The sequence below is a fragment of the Pelophylax lessonae genome (genome assembly GCF_965119305.1).
Source record: "Pelophylax lessonae genome assembly, chromosome: 5".
Taxonomy (NCBI): domain Eukaryota; kingdom Metazoa; phylum Chordata; class Amphibia; order Anura; family Ranidae; genus Pelophylax; species Pelophylax lessonae.
The window spans coordinates 557836500-557857269 of record NC_138772.1 but is presented as its reverse complement, the minus strand read 5'-3'; the positions used below and the strand labels follow the sequence as shown (position 1 = coordinate 557857269).

Here is a 20770-nt window from a genome sequence, read left to right as displayed (position 1 = left end):
AACATGTGAAGGTTTAAAATTGCGACCCCCCCCCCGTGGGATGGCGACAAACTACGGTCAATAGAAATCTCAATAGGTGACACTTTTTATTTAACAGTTACCAGTTTAGAGTTAGAGTGTAGCTCTTTTTTTTTTTTTTTTTAACTATTGCTCACGCTCTGGCAATCGCAGCGATACCTCACATGTGCGGTTTGTACAGCGATTTCATTCGCGGCTCGACTTCCGTATACGTTTTTCTTTGTGCGCGAGCTAACGGTGACGGCTAAATTTTTTTTTGTCCCATTTTATTTTTTTTTAACTTTATTACAGGTTTTAAAAAAAATTAAATAAAATCTGATCACTTTTATTGCTGTGAGAAGCAATGTAAACATCCCTTCTGACACCAATAGGCAGTGACAGGTACTCTTTATGGAGGGATCGAGGGTCTAAAAGACACCAAACCCCTCCACTACACTTCCCTGTATGCAAAACGCCAAAAACTGAGTTTTTGCATACAGCCGTTTTTTAAAATCTGCCGGCTTTTTGCAGCAGAGTAACCCGGAAGTGACGTCATGGACGCCGCCTCCGGGTTACGTCATCGGAGACCCGATCGAAGCCGCTTCCGGCTTTGATCGGGACTCCATCCAGCCGGGGGACGCTCCGGCTGGGTGCTCGGGGCTCCCTCTCCCTCCTGCGATTCTGCAGTGGACATTCGGACACTGACACTTTTTTGGGACCAGTGCCTAAAATATGCACTGTCACTGTATTAATGACACTGGTAGGGAAGGTTATAATCAGGAGTGATAAAATGGTTTACTGTGCCCCTAGCCAGGGTATTTGTGTACTGTGAGAAAGAAATGGATCCACGTCTGCTCTGCAGGAACACAGGATCAATACCTTCCCTACTGACACAACAACGATCCGCCATGTTTACATAGGCAGACCACCATTCTGTGTCTGCAGCATGACCAGTGGGTGCCGGAGGACATAGAGTCTGTGATACCCACTGATGGGCTCCAGCTGTTTATAATCACACCGGCTACGCAGAAGAGCTGGAAACAGAATTATATTATATATATATATATATTATATTATATTATATTATATTATATTATATTATATTATATTATATATATATATACATATATACATATATACACACACACACACATATACTATACATACATACACACATATACTATACATACATACATCTTGGATTGAGAGTAACTTGGTTTAACCTCCCCCCGTCCGCGCTACAGCCTATATACGGCTGCAGCGCGGACTCAAATTTTCGGAAGGCCGTTTTTAAACGGCCTCCCAGTGACACGCCCCCAGCGCGCTCCCGCGAGCGCGGAGAATCTGTGTCGGCCGTGTCCCTTGGACACGGCCGATCACAGATCGTGGTGAATGGCCAATCACAGCGGCCATTCACCACGTGATCTGGCCGTCCAATGAGCGATGATCTCATATGTAAATATATGAGATCATCTCTCATCGCCGGCGCTCCTTCCTCACACGGAGCCTGCAGTGTGAGGAAGGAGGGGGAGCCTCACAGCGCCGGGGACACAGGAGAATGTAATCAGGGCACCGATCACCAGTGCCCTGATTACAAGAGGTAAAAACACACACACAGTGCCCCCCCATCAGTGCCCGCCATCAGTGCCCCCCATCAATGCCCACAATCAGTGCCCATAGTGCTGCTAGTCAGTGCCCATCAGTGCCTGCTCATCTAGGCACTGATGAGCACTGACTGGCAGCACTATGGGCACTGAGTGTGGGCACTGATGGTGCTGCCCATCAGTGCCGCTCATCAGTGCCACCCGTCAGTGTCCAGTGCCATCCGCCAGTGCCTCTCAGTGCCGCCTCTCAGTGCCGCCTCTCAGTGCCGCCTCTCAGTGCCGCCTCGCAGTGCCGCCTCTCAGTGCCGCCTCGCAGTGCCGCCTCTCAGTGCCCAGCAGTGCCGCCTCTCAGTGCCCAGCAGTGCCGCCTCTCAGTGCCCAGCAGTGCCGCCTCTCAGTGCCCAGCAGTGCCGCCTCTCAGTGCCCAGCAGTGCCGCCTCTCAGTGCCCAGCAGTGCCGCCTCTCAGTGCCCAGCAGTGCCGCCTCTCAGTGCCCAGCAGTGCCGCCTCTCAGTGCCCAGCAGTGCCGCCTCTCAGTGCCCAGCAGTGCCGCCTCTCAGTGCCCAGCAGTGCCGCCTCTCAGTGCCCAGCAGTGCCGCCTCTCAGTGCCCAGCAGTGCGGCATATTAGTACCTCCTCATCAGTGCCCCTAAGTGCCACCTCATCAGTGCCGCCTCATCAGCGCACATCAGTGAAGGAGAAAAATTTATTTTCAAAATTTACTCGCAGAAAATAAGAAAAACTTTTTTTTTTTCAAAATTTTTTGTCTTTATTCTTTTTTTTGTAAAAAATAAAAAACCCAGAGATGATTAAATACCACCAAAAGAAAGCTCTATTTGTGTGAAAAAAAATGATAAAAATTTCATATGGGTACAGTGTAGCATGACCGCGCAATTGTCATTCAAAGTGTGACAGCGCTGAAAGCTGAAAATTGGCCTGGATGGGAAGGGTGTTTAAGTGCACAGAAGGCAAGTGGTTAAGTTTTGCAAGACAAGCAAAAAATTAATAAATGTTGACTTGATAAACAAGTGATGTCTTGATATACAAGTAGCATCACAACAAAGTATAAAAGAGGCGCCACGAAGTGTAGCAATATGCTTATATTTAATGAAGGTTCAACATTTAGCAACTCACATGGTTGTAAAAAAGACATTAAGAATGCAGACATCCAGGGTAAAGCTGTCCACATAGACCGTCCTCACCACCATCATCCCTTCCACAAGCCCTTCAAGCCTCACTTTCAGATGGCTCTACTACAGGGAAGTCTTCTCAGTCACGATTGTAGACTGACAACAGTGAGAGCCGGCAGTGAGGACGGTCTATGTGGACAGCTTTACCCCGGATGCCGGCATTCTTGGATGTTCCGGTTTTAATCATTAACCATGTGAGTTGCTAAATGTTGAACCTTCAATAAATGGAACCATATTGCTACACTTAAGAGGCGCCCCTCTTTTATACTCTGTAGCTCCTGCTGGATTTTGCCTCGGGTCCCCTTGTGGAGGCGCCATTTGTGGATGGACTGTTTATGGTTAAACAACCTTTAACCACTTGCCGACCGTCGCAAGTACATATACTGCGGCGGTCAGCCCCGTGCAGGCAAAGTTACGTATGGGTACGTCACTAGCCTGGGAGCCAATGGGGGGGGGGGGGGGGGGGGGGGGAGTGCGCGCCACCAGAGGCGCGCTCCTGCCCCCGCTCGATCAGGGAAACCTCAGCGCGAGTGACCGGCTGACCCGATGTCCGCTGGCCACTTGCGATCGTCAGTTACAGAGGGAGAAAGGCAGGCAGCTAATGTAAACAAAGCGGTCTGTCATTCTCCCCTGTGTAACAGCAGAGATCACACGATCCTGCTATGTAGGACCGTAGATCTCTGCTGTTACATGTAAAGCCACATCCCTGCACAGTAAGAATCACGCCCTAGGGACACACATAACCCCTCCCTCTCCAATAAAGTTAACCCCTTCCCTGCCAGTGTCATTATTGCAGTAACAGTGCATATTTATAGCACTGATTACTGTAGTAATGTCACTGGTAACCCCAAAAGTGTCAAAAATGTCAGTCAAGGGTCCAATCTGTCCGCCGCAATGTCGCAGTCCCGCAAAAATAAAAAATCTTTCCCTTAGTTAGTAAACACAATAACTTTTGTGCAAATCAATCAAAATACGCTTATTGCGATTTTTTTTACCAAACATAGGTAGCAGAAAACAAATTGGCAAAATTGTTTAAAAAAATTTTTATTTTTACATTTTTTTTTTGGGAATTTCATATAAAAAAAAAAAGTGAAAAATAGTTATTTTTGCAAAATTGACGCTCTTTTTGTTTATTGCGCATGATCGAAAAAAATAAATAAAAGAGCGCAGGTGATCAAATACCACCAAAAGAAAGCTCTGTTTGTGGGGAGAAAAAAAAAAAAAAAAAAAGGATGTAAATTTTGTTTAGGTACAGCGTCGCACAACCGCGCAATTGTCCGTTAAAGTCACGCATCACAAAATAGGCCCTGGTCAGGAAGGGGGGTAAAATCTCCCGGGGCTTAAAGAGGAAGTAAACCCTCCTCTGCAAGTTATACCTATAGGGAAGCCTTATCATAGGATCACCTATAGGTACTGTAAATATCTCCTAACCATGCACCGTTTAGGAGATATTCACCTTACATGCAGCCGGTGACGTCACTGGCGCATGCGCTCTGAACGGCCACTGGTGCCGTTCCTTCAGAGCCCTGTGTCGGGACCGTTGGCTCCCGTGTGCGAGAGTGACGTCAACGCGGCTCCGGCCAATCAGATGGCCGGATGCCGCGATCCTGGAAGACAGGCGACTGAACAGGTCGCCCATCATCGAGGTAAGCGGGCGGCACGGCGGGGGCTCGTTCTAATGCAAGTATTTCATAATGGGCTAGTATGCGATCCATACTAGCTCATTATGTCTTTCAGGGTGAAAAAAAATTAAAAAATTTTCGGTTTACAACCTCTTTAAGTGGTTAAGATACATTAATAATTAGTTTATTCAGCATGAAATGGAGCTTTGTTATGCAGCATGAGGCTGTATATTCTGCAATATTTACATTTTTTGTTAAAATCATTCAAGGAATCCAAGCTCTGCAAGCTGAGACCATGCACTGCATTGCTGCATTCACACTACCAGCAAGAATAAGTCCTTACATTTAAAAGCACCGGTCATTCCAGATCCATCATGGCAGCGCTTGCAAGCGGGCATCCACTCACCTGCTGCCGCCACGTCCCTCACCTTGTTGTGTCACTGCCGCATCACCAGCCGTCCCATTAAAGTGAATGGGACTGTCGGTGAGTTAATAGCGGGTCAGAGAAGAACGTTGCTCTTAAAAAATGAGGATTTATTCAAGCCTTTTTACTAGCAATTTGAATCGACCCGATTTAATCAAATCCACGCTGGTCTCCCAGACAGACAAACTTAGCAAAGTCCACATCCATTGCTATAGAGGGGCTCAGGAGACTCATCAAGAGTTCATCCGGCACAATTATAATTTTTGAATAACCACAAAACTATTGTACAATAAAAACACACCAGCCAATCGCTCATGCATGTTAGGACACACAAGACACGTGCAGCAGAGCGAGCTTTTATCACAGACCTGGAAGCTTGTTCATGGATTGGTTGGACACTGGAATAAACCTGCAACCTTTTTTTTCCACTGGCAGGAGCGCTCCAGAGCTATACATATCCTGATTATTGGCAGCGACACCCCGATCAGTCAGTCACACGTCTGGCAGATACGGCGGTGTAGGACAGACACGTTCATCCATCTCACACACCAGCAGGAACTTCTGCTTTCATTAATGTGAAATCTCAGAAGTCGGATGGCCGGTGTCCTGGATCCAGCACTGCACAGTAAGCGGTACACAGCAACTTCAGTGTAGGAAATGTGATAAAACCAGCGCAAAGGAAGAGACTAACAATGCGAATCGATGGGGAAGTGATGCTAAAACCTTAATGCTGAACTCAGAGGAGAGCGATAGATGAAATTTGTAAAGCCTTTCATGTTACCCTAGACAAAAACAAGAAAATAACCCCTTGCAAGAAGCATTCCTGAAGTTCAGCTTTAGTGCCGGTTCACACTGATGCGGCGATCGCATGTAATGTCGGAGCGCACTGCTCCTTCATTACATGCGATCGGCTGTGCGGTGCGAGTTCAGCCATACACTTCGTATGGCTAAATTCGCACCGCACCCGCAGCAAAGACGCACAGGACCCTTTTTTGCAGCCGCATCAGGATCGGATCGCACAGCGGTTCACACTTGTGCGATCCGATCCTGTGCGAACTGCAAGATCGCACTGCGATATGCAATCAAACTGGGGGTGTCGTTAAGATTACATTGACACCCCCAGCGTATCGCATATGGCAGTGTGAACTGCCAGGGGTGCATCTGCGATGCGGGAACAGGCTGCGGATTCAAAGCCTTCCCACATCGCATAAGTGTGACCCGGCACTTAAGGACAAAAAAATAAATTACATACATACATACATACATACATACATACATATATATATACATATACATATATACACACACATACAACTGAAGAAATGAGACTTTGCTACAATGTAAAGTAGTGAGTGTACAGCTTGTATAACAGTGCAAATTTACTGTCCCCTCAAAATAACTCAACACACAGCCATTAATGTCTAAACCACTGGCAACAAAAGTGAGTACACCCCTAAGTGATAATGTCCATATTGGGCCCAATTCGCAATTTCCCTCCCCGGTGTCATGTGACTCGTTAGTGTTACAAGGTCTCAGGTGTGAATGGGGGGCAGGTGTGTTACATTTGGTGTTATCGCTCTCACTCTCTCATACTGGTCACTGGAAGTTCAACATGGCTCCTCATGGCAAAGAACTCTCTGAGGATCTGAAAAAAGAATTGTTGCTCTACATAAAGATGGCCTAGGCTATAAGAAGATTGCCAAGACCCTGAAACTGAGCTGCAGCACGGTGGCCAAGACCATACAAGGGTTTACCAGGACAGGTTCCACTCAGAACAGGCCTCACCATGGTCCACCAAAGAAGTTGAGTGCACGTGCTCAGCGTCATATCCAGAGGTTGTCTTTGGGAAATAGACGTATGAGTGCTGTCAGCAATGCTGCAGAGGTTGAAGGGGTGGGTGGTCAGTCTGTCAGTGCTCAGACCATACGCCGCACACTGCATCAAATTGGTCTGCATGGCTGTCATCCCAGAAGGAAGCCTCTTCTAAAGATGATGGACAAGAAAGCCTGCAAACAGTTTGCTGAAGACAAGCAGACTAAGGACATGGATTACTGGAACCATCTCCTGTGGTCTGATGAGACCAAAATAAACTTATTTGGTTCAGATGGTGTCAGGCGTGTGTGGGGGCAACCAGGTGAGGAGTACAAAGACAAGTGTGTCTTCCTACAGTCAGGCATGGTGGTGGGGGTGTCATGGTCTGGGGCTGCATGAGTGCTGCTGACACTGGGGAGATACAGTTCATTGAGGAACCATTAATGTCAACATGTACTGTGACATACTGAAGCAGAGCATGATCTCCTCCCTTCAGAGACTGGGCCGCAGGGCAGTATTCCAACTAAACCCTATTGGGCATCTGTGGGGCATCCTCAAAACAGAAGGTGGAGGAGCGCAAGGTCTAACATCCACCAGCTCTGTGATGTCATCATGGAGGAGGGGAAGAGGACTCCAGTGACAACCTGTGAAGCTCTGGTGACCTCCATGCCCAAGAGGGTTAAGGCAGTGCTGGAAAATAATGGTGGCCACACAAAATATTGACACTTTGTGCCCAATTTGGACATTGTCACTTAGGGGTGTACTCACTTTTGTTGCCAGCGGTTTAGACATTAATGGCTGTGTGTTGAGTTATTTTGAGGGGACAGTAAATTTACACTGTTATACAAGCTGTACACTCACTACTTTACATTGTAGCAAAGTGTCATTTCTTCAGTGTTCTCACATGAAAAAATAAAATATTTAAAAAATTATGAGGGGTGTACGCACTAAGGGCTCTTCCACACGGGCGATCCGATCAGATCCGCCTGTCGGTTTTTTAGGTGGATCTGATCGGATCCTCCATGCAGCTCTATGGGGCAGCAGATGTCAGCGGAGACACCTCCGCGGACACCCACTGCCATCCGTATCCGATCCTGTCCGTGAAATCTGGACGGATGGAAACCCTATTTTTCCATCCATCCAGGAATCGGATGAGAGCGGACAGGCGGTCCGCTCTCATCCGATCCCCCCATAGAGAGCAGCGGGGGCTGAGACACCTCCCTCTCCGCTCTGCAAGCGGAGATGGAGCTGTCATCCGCCGGCTCAGCAGGGATCGCGGATCAATCCCCACTGAGCAACACGGATCCGCCTACGGAGGCAGACCATGTGAAAGAGCCCTAAGTTTTCTTTTTTATACACACACAATATAAAAAAAGTCTACACACCCGTTAAAATGTCAGGTTTCTGTGATGTGAAATTATGTTTTTTTTTTTTTTTTACACCTTTAGTGCCGGGTCACATTTGTGCGATGCGGGAAGGCTGCGAATTCGCATCGCATCCGCACATCTGGCAGTTCACACTGCCATATGCGATACGCAGGGAGTGTCAAATGTTAACGACACCCACAGTTTGATCGCATATCGCAGTGCGATCTGACAGTTCGCACAAGTGTGAACCACTGTGCGATCCGATCCTGATGCGGCTGAAAAAATGCCTGATGTGCGACTTGTGCGGGTGCAGTGCGAATTTAGCCATACAAAGAGATCGCATGTAATAAATGAGCAGTGCACTCAGCATTACATGCGATCAGCACATCCGCAGAAGTGTGAACCGGCACTTAATGTGACCTATAAACTGTACAACTCAATTTAAAAACAAACTGAAATCTTTTAGGGGGTGGGGGGGGTACAAAAGAATTTCCAAGGCATTAGATATACCATGGAACACCGTCCTCATCAAGTGGAGAAAATATGACAGTGACATCACCAAGAACTGGACGTCCCTCCAAAACTGATGAAAAGATTAGAAGAAAACTGGTCAGAGGCTGCCATGAGGCCTACAGCAACATTAAAGGAGCTTCAGGAATATGTGGGAAGTACTGGCTGTGTGGTCCATGTGACAACAATCTCCCGTTATGGGTATGTCCGTTAGGGTTATGTCTGGGCTATGGGGGAGGGGGGGAGATGGAAACCGGAAAAACATCCAGACCTGGCTAACTTTTGCAAAAAAAAAAAAACACATCTGAAGTCTCCCATGTGGGAAAATGTGTTTCGGTCTGATGAAACCAAGGTTCAACTTTTTGGCCATAATTCCAAAAGATACGTTTGGTGCAAAAACAACACTGCACATCACCAAAAGAACTCCATACCCACTGTGAAGCATGGTGGTGGCATCTTCATGCTTTGGGGCTGTTTTTCTTCAGCTGGAATAGAGGCCTTAGTCAAGGTAGAGGGAATTATGAACAGTTCCAAATACCAGGTAGCTCTGAGGAAGAGGCTTATGCCTCGAAACGCGTCAGCCGTCATCCTAATGAGATGATGGACATTTGTATGGACTACTTCCGATACTCAAGTGCATGACTTTGATGCGATTGATTTTCACCTACGTTTGTGAGTAGCCATTTTTTGTTTCAATTAATAAAGCCTATAATGAGGATAATGCGCTAGGTCGGTGCGCCCTTTTCTTGTCTTTTACCAGTCAGTATTGGCACAAATCCTTCAGACTTCTGCTAAAAGCAGAACCTGAAGAGGAACTTCATCTTTCAGCATGACAACGACCCAAAGCATTCATCCAAATCACCAAAGGAATGGCCCAGCCAGAAGATCAAAGTTTTGGAAAGTCCCAGCCAGAGAGCCCAGACCTGAATCCCATTGAAAGTCTGTGGGGTAATCTAAAGAGGGCGGTACACAGGAGATGTCCTTGCAAACTGACAGATTTGGAGGAGTGTTTTTGCAAAGAAGAGTGGGCAAATATTGCCAAGTTTGCCAAGATGTGCCATGCTGATAGACTCCTACCCAAAAAAAAAAAAAACTGAGTGCACTAATACAAACAAAAGGGGCTTCAATAAAGTATTAGTTTAAGGGTGTGCACACTTACGCAACCTTTTTTATTTTACTTTCTTCCACCTAAATGATTTGTTTGTTGTTCCAGTGAGTTGTACAGTTTACAAGTCACATTAAAGTTCTGAAATGATTTCCCTTTACATCACAGATACCTGCCATTTCAACATGAGTATACATACAAAGCCTACTTACAAGAACGATCGGCCGTCTTTAGTCCGGTGCTGTTCTGTCGGCTGAAAAGTGCTAAAGACTGCACACGAATTTTGTCGGCCAACAACAGCCGACTGCAGAAGGGAGGTCATGTGACGGTTAACTTTGTGTGTTTTTTCTTCTCTGAGAATGCCCAGTCTTGCTAATCTGCTGTTTGTCGGCCGAATTCTGTACTGACTGGCGAACAATCCGCCGTTCTGGTGACTGCCAACAAAAATTTTATAGCCTGCACACCCGATTCTGTTCGGCCGAAAAGTCGCTGTCGGTTGTCGGAAGCATTATAATAACAAGCCGACAATCGGCCGATCGTTCGGCAGCCGAATATTTACGGCCGACAATCGCTACGTGTGTACGAGGCTTTAGAGCCCATTCAGACTAGCGACTTTGGGAGGGGGCGACACGACTTTGGGGGGGGGGCGAACAGTGAAGTCACGTGCACCGCGACTTCGGCACGACTTGCAGAGACTTCACATAATGGAAGTCTATGCAAGTCGCCCCGAAGTAGTACAGGACCCTTTTTCTAAGTTGTGTCGCTCCTATTAGAACGGGTCCTGTGCTAATCAATGGACCGCGACTTGTCAGGCTGACAAGTCGCACTAATGTGAATGGGCTCTTAGTTTCCGTTATAAAATTGTGTAAATAAGTAATTTTTCTCCTTCCCTGATGGGCACTAATGAGGGTGCACTAACATGCAGTACTGATAGGCTGATGGGCACTAATGAGGGTGCACTAACATGCAGTACTGATAGGCTGATGGGCACTAATGAGGGTGCACTAACATGCAGTACTGATAGGCTGATGGGCACAGATGAGCATCACTGATAATAAAGGCACGGTCAGTGTAGATGTCCCTGCTGAGGAATGCAGCTATATATGCCGGAATAGCAAATCTCCTCTCGCATTGTCTGTGTGAGGAGAGGATTGCCAATTGCCGGCATTTCCTGTTTACACTGCGATTGGACACAGCTGATCACATGGTAAGGGGCCTATGTCATAGGCTCTTTATTGTGATCCGTGATGCGCTGTGTCCGAGAAAGTCCACCACTGTTTGCTGCACACCAAGAATGGGACAACGTCATACGACGTCCTTCCAGAATGAAAGTCCTCCTGTCCGCCCTTTCATTTCACTATATGGTGGGAAGGAAGCACTTAAAAATGCTCCCTCCTAACCCGTGTAAGACTTATTACCCATTTTCATCCCACTCGGGCCAGGTAATGGGCTCCCCTGTCAGGGAGTAGCCTGCAGGAAAGAGGAAGGAGCGCCAATATCAGATCATAGGGCCTATGGGTAACACCATTCCAGGCATACCCAGACATTGCCCAGATTTCTCTCCTCTCCCTTGCAGTCCGCACTGGCTGACACTGGAGAACATGCTTCTTTCTTAACCGCTTGCCACCTGTCCACAGCAGTCGTACGGCGAACAGTGGGTAGCTCCAGGCCAAGTGATCACCCCCTCCCCCACCGGAACCTTGCTATGATTGCATGAGTTTAGCAGCTGATTTCAGCCAATGATTTTGGCTGAAATCAGCTGATTGGCTGTGTCCAATCACATACAGAGATCTGTGTTTACAAAACTCAGAACTGTGTACTATGAACAGCGATCTGTCTGTTTCTTTTCCCTGCAAACAGCAATGAGAGAAAAAAAATAAAAACCCAAACCGATAGTTAAAGAGGTTGTAAACCCTCTATTAGAACTTGTACCTATAGGTAAGCTTTATTGAAGGCTTATTACCTATAGGTACTGAAAAGATCTCCTAAACTTGCACCGTTTAGGAGATATTTATTTACTTTTATAGAGGAAGTAAACCCTCCTCTGCAAGTTATACCTATAGGAAAGCCTTAATATAGGATCACCTATAGGTACTGTAAATATCTCCTAAACATGCACCGTTTAGGAGATATTTACCTTACATGCATCCAGTGACGTCACTGGCGCATGCGCTCTGAAGGAACGGCCGCTGGTGCCGTTGCTTTAGAGCCCCGTGACCGGCGGCTCCCACACACGAAGTGACGTCACCGCAGCTCCAGCCAATCAGATGGCCGGGTGCCGCGATCCCGGAAGACGGGCAACTGGACATGTCGCCCGTCAGAGGTAAGCGGGCGGCAGGGGCTCGTTCTAAGGTAAGTATTTCATAATGAGCTAGTATGTGATGCATACTAGCTCATTATCAGTGTTTCTCTTTCAGGGTGAAGAAAAAAAAATATATATATTTTTTCGATTTACAACCTCTTTAATGCAGCCGATGTCATCAGTGCATGCGCTCTGAAGGAACGGTCACCCGTGCCGTGAATGGTGGCGCCCGTACGCATGCGATGTAATCACACCTCTGGCCAATCAGATGCCGGAGGATGCGAACCAGGATGGCTGAACATGTCGCCGCCCTGTCGCTGGGCGGGCGGTACTGCGGGGGCTTCATTCTAAGGTAAGTATTTCATAATGAGCTAGTATGCGACGCACATCACATTATGCCTTTATCTTACAGGGGGTTTTTCCTCCCCATTTTGGGGAGGGTTTACTTCCTGGTAAAACCAACACACAATACACTTTGTACACAGTGTGATTCCCCCTAGATGTTAACCCCTTCCCAGCCAGTGTCATTAGTACAGTGTACAGTATATCTAGTCGCTGTATTAGTGTCACTATTCATGTCCATGTCAGTCAGCAAATCGCAAAATAGCAAAAAACGGCCTGGTCATGAAGGGAGTGAAACCTTCCGGAGCCCCAATGATTAAACAGGTTAGTATAGGTGTCGGGGGAAGGGAAGGGTGTTTAAGCATAGTAAGGCAACACCTGGAATTCTACTTTAAAAGCCGAGTTCACACATACGTGAACTGGACGTGGGTTTCCCCGCATCCAATTCGCATGACAGGAGCGAGTGTGACCGGCTCAGAACCAGTTCACACAGCTCTGGAGTGGCCGCAGTCCGCATTTGGAAAGGGTCCTGTGCGTCTTTGGTTCTGATTCAGGTGCAAATTCAGGCAAAAATTCGGACCTGAAATTGGTGAACAGGGATGCACCGGAACCCCTGCTGTAAACTGCAGCCGCAGGCCCGCAGCTAGTGTGAAACCAGCCTAAGGGTCCATTCACACTTCGCATTTACTGCGATATTCACTCCCTACCGTAATCCATTCATTTGGAATTGCCTCCAATGCAGCCAGAATCGCCACAGCGGTGCAGTACAACACCCACCATGCATTGCAGTGGTAAGCATGGCGTGTGGTGGGGAACCATTGAAGATAACTCTCCACCTTGGAGCAACCTGTGAAAGTGCGTTAAATGTGAAGAGAAAGTAAACCGAACGCTAACCCTACACCTAACCTGCAAACCAAATCACAGGGGGTGGCCAATTGGCCCCCCAGCCTCCCCTGTGAATGGCTGGGTGAAGGATATAAATAGTGAGAACTTCCACTTTCAATTAAAAGGTAATCTAATCCCAAAAATCTTTGCTTTCAGTTTTGGATGAAGGATGGCGCTGTTGGGACAGTTTTATCATCACTCGAGTCCCAGGGAGGAAATCCCCCTCCCCCCATCTGATGACCACATTTGAAAGTGACTGGAAAATTTCAAAATTTTTGAGTCACTGCAGAAACAGGAGGCAAGGTGAAAGTTCCCAACAGGGACACCCAAGAATGTCCCTCACTTTGTAGAGATTTACTTCATTTCCTGTTAGGTGTGCAACACAAGAGGTGAAAGAACTCTCCCAGGCCGCGTGCGCCACACAGGAGGAGAACTCTCCCAGGCTGCGTGCGCCACACAGGAGGAGAACTCTCCCAGGCTGCGTGCGCCACACAGGAGGAGGAGGAGGAGGAGAACTCTCCCAGGCCGCGTGCGCCACACAGGAGGAGGAGGAGAACTCTCCCAGGCCGCGTGCGCCACACAGGAGGAGGAGGAGGAGAACTCTCTCAGGCCGCGTGCGCCACACAGGAGGAGGAGAACTCTCCCAGCCGCGTGTGCCACACAGGAGGAGAAGGAGAACTCTCCCAGGCCGCGTGCGCCACACAGGTGGTGGAAGAAGTCTACCCGCTGCGTGTCACACGAGGTGTTCCGTGCACGTTTCCACGCACTGTGTTTGAAATGCACCGCACTGTCTGCAGCGGGAGTCAGTGTTAACGACACCCCAAACACAGAGCACCAGATGTCGTGGTACACTAGAACCATGCGGTCTGGTTGCTCTGCGGTTTGTTTTAAAATGCTGCATGCACTACTTTTTCAGTGGTCTGGCGCAATTTTATCCAATTCAAATCAACAGGCTGAAATCGCATTCCGCATGCGAATTGCCCGGCACATTTACGGTGTGAACCAACCCTGAAACAGCACAACGTGAAATAAATCTCCCCGCCGCATATGAACACAGGAGCTGAAGGGGAATCTTTCCCTCGCCGCGTATGCAACACAGGAGCTGAAGGGGAATCTTTCCCTCGCCGCGTATGCAACACAGGAGCTGAAGGGGAATCTTTCCCTCGCCGCGTATGCAACACAGGAGCTGAAGGGGAATCTTTCCCTCGCCGCGTATGCAACACAGGAGCTGAAGGGGAATCTTTCCCTCGCCGCGTATGCAACACAGGAGCTGAAGGGGAATCTTTCCCTCGCCGCGTATGCAACACAGGAGCTGAAGGGGAATCTTTCCCTCGCCACGTATGAAACACAGGAGCTGAAGGGGAATCTTTCCCTCGCCACGTATGAAACACAGGAGCTGAAGGGGAATCTCCCTCGCCGCGTATGCAACACAGGAGCTGAAGGGGAATCTTTCCCTCGCCGCGTATGCAACACAGGAGCTGAAGGGAATCTTTCCCTCGCCGCGTATGCAACACAGGAGCTGAAGGGAATCTTTCCCTCGCCACGTATGCAACACAGGAGCTGAAGGGAATCTCCCTAATAGGACTCAATTGGTAAGAAAACTGTTTTACCCTTCTCTACTTCCAACTTTTTCTTTTTTTGGTGGTTTTAGCAAAGTTGACTTTTTCCCTAAAACTAAAATGGGAAATCGTAATTCCCTCTTGTCCACTCTCAGGGTCCCTGCTGCACCCCCTCCCCCCCCCCCCCCCCAACTCTCAGGGTCCCTGCTGCACTTGGCTGCTGGATATAACACCTCGCACAGCCCATATACCGGGACAGACCATAGAGTGAACCAGAATAGGAACGGCAGAAAGACAACCATCTGCGCTCCACAGAGTCTGCCCCATTTTTATAGATTTAGATATATACTTTTATCCCAAACAAGTCTGAGGGCCGATCACACCAAAATGTGGCGCGGGAAACCTGCGTTCTGTGCACGTTTCCACGCACCACGTTTGAAACGCACCACACTTGCGATCTGCAGCAGGCATCAGTGTTAACGACACCCCATACGCAGTGCACCAGATGCCGTGGTACCGCAGTACCATGCGATCATGTTGCATGTGCTTTTTCTGTGGTCCGATGCAATTTCAGCCAATTCAAATGAATGGGTTCAAATCGCAGAAGCCTGCGCATTCCGCATGTGATCTGTACGAGAACGCACAGCACATTCATGGTGCGAACCGGCCCTGAAGCAGCATACTGTGAAAGGAATCTCCCTGCCACGTGGGCAGCACAGGGAGGTGAAAGTGAAATCCCCCCGCCGCCACGTGGGCAGCACAGGGAGGTGGAAGTGAAATCCCCCGCCGCCACGTGGGCAACACAGGGAGGTGGAAGTGAAATCGCCCCGCCGCCACGTGGGCAACACAGGGAGGTGGAAGTGAAATCGCCCCGCCGCCGCGGGGGCAACACAGGGAGGTGGAAGGGAAACCTCAGCCGCCGCCGCGTGGGCAACACAGGGGGGTGGAAGGGAAATCTCTGCCGCCACGTGGGCAACACAGGGAGGTGGAAGGGAAATCGCTCCTGCGTGGGCAACACAGGGAGGTGGAAGGGAAACCTCCGCCGCCACATGGGCAACACAGGGAGGTGGAAGGAAATCTCTGAAGCCACGTGGGCAACACAGGGAGGTGGAAGTGAAATCGCCCCTGCGTGGGCAACACAGGGAGGTGGAAGGGAAATCTCTGCCGCCACGTGGGCAACACAGGGAGGTGGAAGTGAAATCTCCGCCGCGTGGGCAACACAGGGAGGTGGAAGGGAAATCTCCGCCGCGTGGGCAACACAGGGAGGTGGAAGGGAAATCTCCGCCGCGTGGGCAACACAGGGAGGTGGAAGGGAAACCTCCGCCCCCGCGTGGGCAACACAGGGAGGTGGAAGGAAATCTCTGCCACCAAGTGGGCAACACAGGGGGGGTGGAAGGGAAATCTCCGCCCGCCGCCACAGGGGGGTGGAAGGGAAACCTCCGCCGCCACAGGGGGCAACACAGGGAGGTGGAAGGGAAATCTCCCCAGGAGGCGTTCCATGCATGTTTCCACACACCGTGTTTGAAACGCACTGCACTTGCGATCTGCAGCGGGAGTCAGTGTTAACGACACCCCAAACACACTGCACCAGATGTTGTGGTACAGCAGTACCATGCGGTCTGGTTGCTATGCATTTCTTTTTTTTTTTTAAATGGTGCATGTACTACTTTTTCTGTGGTCAAGCGCAATTTCATCCAATTCAAACGAACAGGTTGAAGACGCACTGCGCATTCTGCATGTGAACTGTAAGAGAACGCACAGCACATTCATGGCGTGAACCGGCCCTGCAGCAGCATACTACATACTGTGAAAGGAATCTCACCGCCGCGTGGGCAGCACAGGGAGGTGGAAGGGAAATATCTGCCGCCACGTGAGCAACACAGGGAGGTGGAAGGGAAATCGCCCCTGCGTGGGCAACATAGGGAGGTGGAAGGGAAATCTCTGCCGCCACGTGGGCAACACAGGGAGGTGGAAGTGAAATCGCCCCTGCGTGGGCAACACAGGGAGGTGGAAGGGAAATCTCCGCCGCGTGGGCAACACTGGGAGGTGGAAGGGAAATCTCTGCCGCCACGTGGGCAACACAGGGAGGTGGAAGGGAAATCACCCCTGCGTGGGCAACATAGGAAGGTGGAAGGGAAATCTCCGCCGCGTGGGCAACATAGGAAGGTGGAAGGGAAATCTCCGCCGCGTGGGCAACACAGGGAGGTGGAAGGGAAATCGCTCCTGCGTGGGCAACACAGGGAGGTGGAAGGGAAACCGCCGCCACATGGGCAACACACAGGGAGGTGGAAGGAAATCTCTGCCGCCAAGTGGGCAACACAGGGGGGGGTGGAAGGGAAATCTCCGCCGCCACAGGGGGCAACACAGGGAGGTGGAAGGGAAATCTCTGCAGCCACGTGGGCAACACAGGGGGGTGGAAGGGAAATCTCCTCAGGAGGCGTTCCATGCATGTTTCCACACACCGTGTTTGAAACGCACCGCACTTGCGATCTGCAGCGGGAGTCAGTGTTAACGACACCCCAAACACACTGCACCAGATGTTGTGGTACAGCAGTACCATGCGGTCTGGTTGCTGTGTATTTCTTTTTTTTTTTTAAATGGTGCATGTACTACTTTTTCTGTGGTCAAGCGCAATTTCATCCAATTCAAACGAACAGGTTGAAGACGCACTGCGCATTCCGCATGTGAACTGTAAGAGAACGCACAGCACATTCATGGCGTGAACCGGCCCTGCAGCAGCATACTACATACTGTGAAAGCAATCTCACCGCCGCGTGGGCAGCACAGGGAGGTGGAAGGGAAACCTCCCTCACGTGGGCAACAGGGAGGTGGAAGGGAAATCTCCCCCGCGTGGGCAACACAGGGAGGTGGAAGGGAAATCTCCCCCGCGTGGGCAACACAGGGAGGTGGAAGGGAAATCTCTGCCGCCACATGGGCAACACAGGGGGGGTGGAAGGCAAACCTCCACCGCCACGTGGGCAACACAGGGGGGGGGGGGGGGGGGGGGGTGGAAGGGATTCCGCATGTGAATTGCGCGAGAACGCACAGCACATTCATGGAGTGAACCAACCCTGAAGCAGCATACCGTGAAAGAAATCTCCCCCCGCCGCGTGGGCAACACAGGGAGGTGGAAGGAGAAACCCCCGCCGCGTGGGCAGCACAGGGAGGTGGAAGGAGAAACCCCCGCCGCGTGGGCAGCACAGGGAGGTGGAAGGAGAAACCCCCGCCGCGTGGGCGTCAATAAGAAAATATCCTGAGTCTTCTGTTCCAGGACAGCTCCCCAGGAGTAAGGGATTCTCATTGGTCAGTGCAGTCAGACAGCTGTGCTGACTAATAAACTATCCTGAGCCTCTTACGTTCTAGGATGAGTCCTCAGGTGGAGGAGATTCTCATTGGTCAGCAGGGTCATGTGACTGCACTGACCAATGACCAACAGCCATTGCAGAATTTAGGTTACAAAGCCTCCGGGTATATGTAATGAAGTTTATAGGCGTGTAGGAGACCAGAGATGGCGTTTTCAGAAGCTAAGAGCAGGGGGGGGGCATTTACACGGGGCAAACCAAAACATACCCGAGTGCATCCAGACCCATTCATGTCAAATTGAGGTGCAGCAGCTGCATGGACACCATCGCTACACCCAATCTAATACCTGCGTGAGTGCGTGTCCCCAAACTCACATTATATTTGTGAGGGGCGATGCACCCAAGCAGATGCCAAACCGAGAAGCGACTGCGCCTGTGCAGCGTCTCAATTGCCATTAACGGGACCTGCAGGGGATACATGAACACCTGTGCAGGTAAGCCCCACCCTCACACATGGTTGTCCCGAGTGAAAGACAGCATAACAATGAAACAACAAAGTTTGATACATAACTTACATGGCAGCCAATCAGCTTCTATCTTCAGCTTGTCCAGTTAAACTTAGAACATGAAAGCTAGAAGCTGATTGGTTGCCGTGGTGTAGATGAATTTCCCCCTGTGTGGGGGAGCACTTACCCCGGGGCTCGGCTCTGCTCCTCTTCCGCTCGCTCCGCCTTCGGACTCCCGGCCATTTCTTCTTCCTCTTCCTCCTCCTCGCCACTCTCCCCACCTGAGCTGCTCTCCGTGGCGTCCGAGTCGAACCCCCCCTGGGCCGCCCGCAGCCGGGCCGTGGAGCTGCACGCCAGCCGGTCCAGTTCTATGTGCGGGGACCCCGGTAGGCCGGCCGCCCCGCGCTCCGACAGCAGCTCCACCAGCCCCGACAGCTGCTGCCTGACGTGCCGCTCCACCTGCTTGGCCTGGATCACCTGGAGCCTCCGGCACAGCCGGCGGGCCCGCGCTCCCAGTTCCTGCTGGCGGCTGGACATCTGAGCCGCCCTCAAGGCGCACAGGACCCGGGGCCCCCGCACGGTGTCCTGAGAATCCACGGGCCCCGATGCAGAGTCCCGTTCAGTAGCTTGGGGCCCCGATGTACCCACCGCCGCCCTCCCCGTAGAATCCGGTGCCAAGTCTCGCCCAGCAAGGTGGCCCTTTGTGTTCCCCCCTGGTGCAATGTCCCTCTCCCGGGTCTCCGGCCCAGCTTTAATCCTCTGTAGAGTGGTGAGGGGCCCCGGTGCGCCCCCGATACGCCTCTCTGGGTGCTCCTGTGCACAGTCTATCCTCCTCTCCCTGGGCTCCAGCCTGTCTTTCGGCCTCTCCGGTGCAGCGTTGGACCCCATTGCAGTCCCTAATCTCCTCTCGTGGGGCCCCAGCCCATCCTTTCGCCTCTCCGGTGTAGTTGTGGGGCTCGGTGCAATGTCCGTTCTCCTCTCCCGTGGCCCCGGGGCACTCTCTGTCCTATCCCGGGGCCCCAGCAGTCCAGTAATGGGCCCCTGAGATGCAGCAATGGGCCCCAGCCCAACTTTCGGCCCCTGAGGTGCAGCGATGGGCCCCGATGGGCACCCCGTCATCCTCTCCCGGGGCCCCAGCCCAACTTTCGTCCCCTGAGGTGCAGCTATGGGCCCCGATGAGCACCCCGTCATCCTCTCCCGGGGCCCCAGCCCAACTTTCGGCCCCTGAGGTGCAGCGATTGGCCCCGATGAGCTCACAGTCCTCCTCTCCCGTGGCCCCGACCCAATTTTCAGCCCCTGAGGTGCAGCGGCGGGCCCCAATACGCTCTCAGTTCTCCTTTCTCGGGGCCCCGGTCCATTCTTGGGCCCCATAGGGGATGCAGAGTGACCCTGCGGTGTAGGGGCCCCATGGGCAGGCCTTGCTGGGGGCCCCGGTGCAGAGTTCAGGCCAGCCAGGGGCCCCATAACGTCTCTAGGCCCCCGCAGAGGCCTCCTCACCCCTCTCTTCAGGGGCCCCGGTGCCTGGTCCATCAGGGGCCCCCCCGGTTCATCCTCCGCCCTCCCCCCGCCGCCGTTCAGCAGCAGCAGCCCGGTGCGGCCCCTCCAGGCCGAAGAAGCGCTGAGTCGGATCCGGTGAGGAGCTTCCTGTGCGGCTCCGGTCAGCGCCGGGGCCATGTCCGCCATGCAGGAGGGGGTTGGCGGCGGGCGGCTCCTCACGGGGGTCCCGGGCTCTCCATGGCCCGCCCGGGGGGCGCCGCCACTCGAAGCGACCAGCCGCAGCCGCGTTTTCTGAGTCGGTTTCGCAGCGCGCCGGTCACGGCCTCCTCCCCACCCGGCCAGTCCAGGGAACAAAGCTCGCTTACTCCTCCCCCCGCCTCCTCCTCTGCAGGGGCGGCCATTGCGCGCTCACCCCGCCCGCCGCCATCTTGTGCCGAGCCTGTCACCGCGCGCTCCGGAGCCTACCACCGCCGGAGGGGGGGGAAACGCTCCTTCCTACACTTTCTGTTTGTTTCTTCCTCCCTTATTCCGCGGCTAATATCCCCTTACCGTACGCCGGTGACAAGCCTGCTTTATTCCCCGTCACTGTACGCCCGGGGGCCTCAAAACCCGACGTTTCCAACCCCCCCTCCGCTGCGTAATGGTACGGTCCGCCTTCTGTGAGGCGACGTTCCGCTTCCCAATTGCGCAGCTGGCTAATCTCCTCTTCCCGCCTCCCTTCTCCTAGCAGAAGGCCCCGCCCCGTGCG

At 51.5% G+C, this 20770-nt stretch overlaps 1 protein-coding gene across 1 annotated transcript in view; it reads right to left on the bottom strand.

The window, feature by feature from the left end:
• LOC309556172 (KAT8 regulatory NSL complex subunit 1-like) overlaps positions 1-20492 on the bottom strand; it is a 134120-nt gene extending 113628 nt beyond the window's left edge. Inside the window, exon 1 of the mRNA XM_082258532.1 lies at positions 18713-20492. Within this exon, the coding sequence (XP_082114658.1) occupies positions 18713-20208 (1496 nt within the window). The 5' untranslated portion in view covers positions 20209-20492. The remainder of the gene's footprint in view (positions 1-18712) is intronic.
• Positions 20493-20770: the final 278 nt, after the last annotated feature.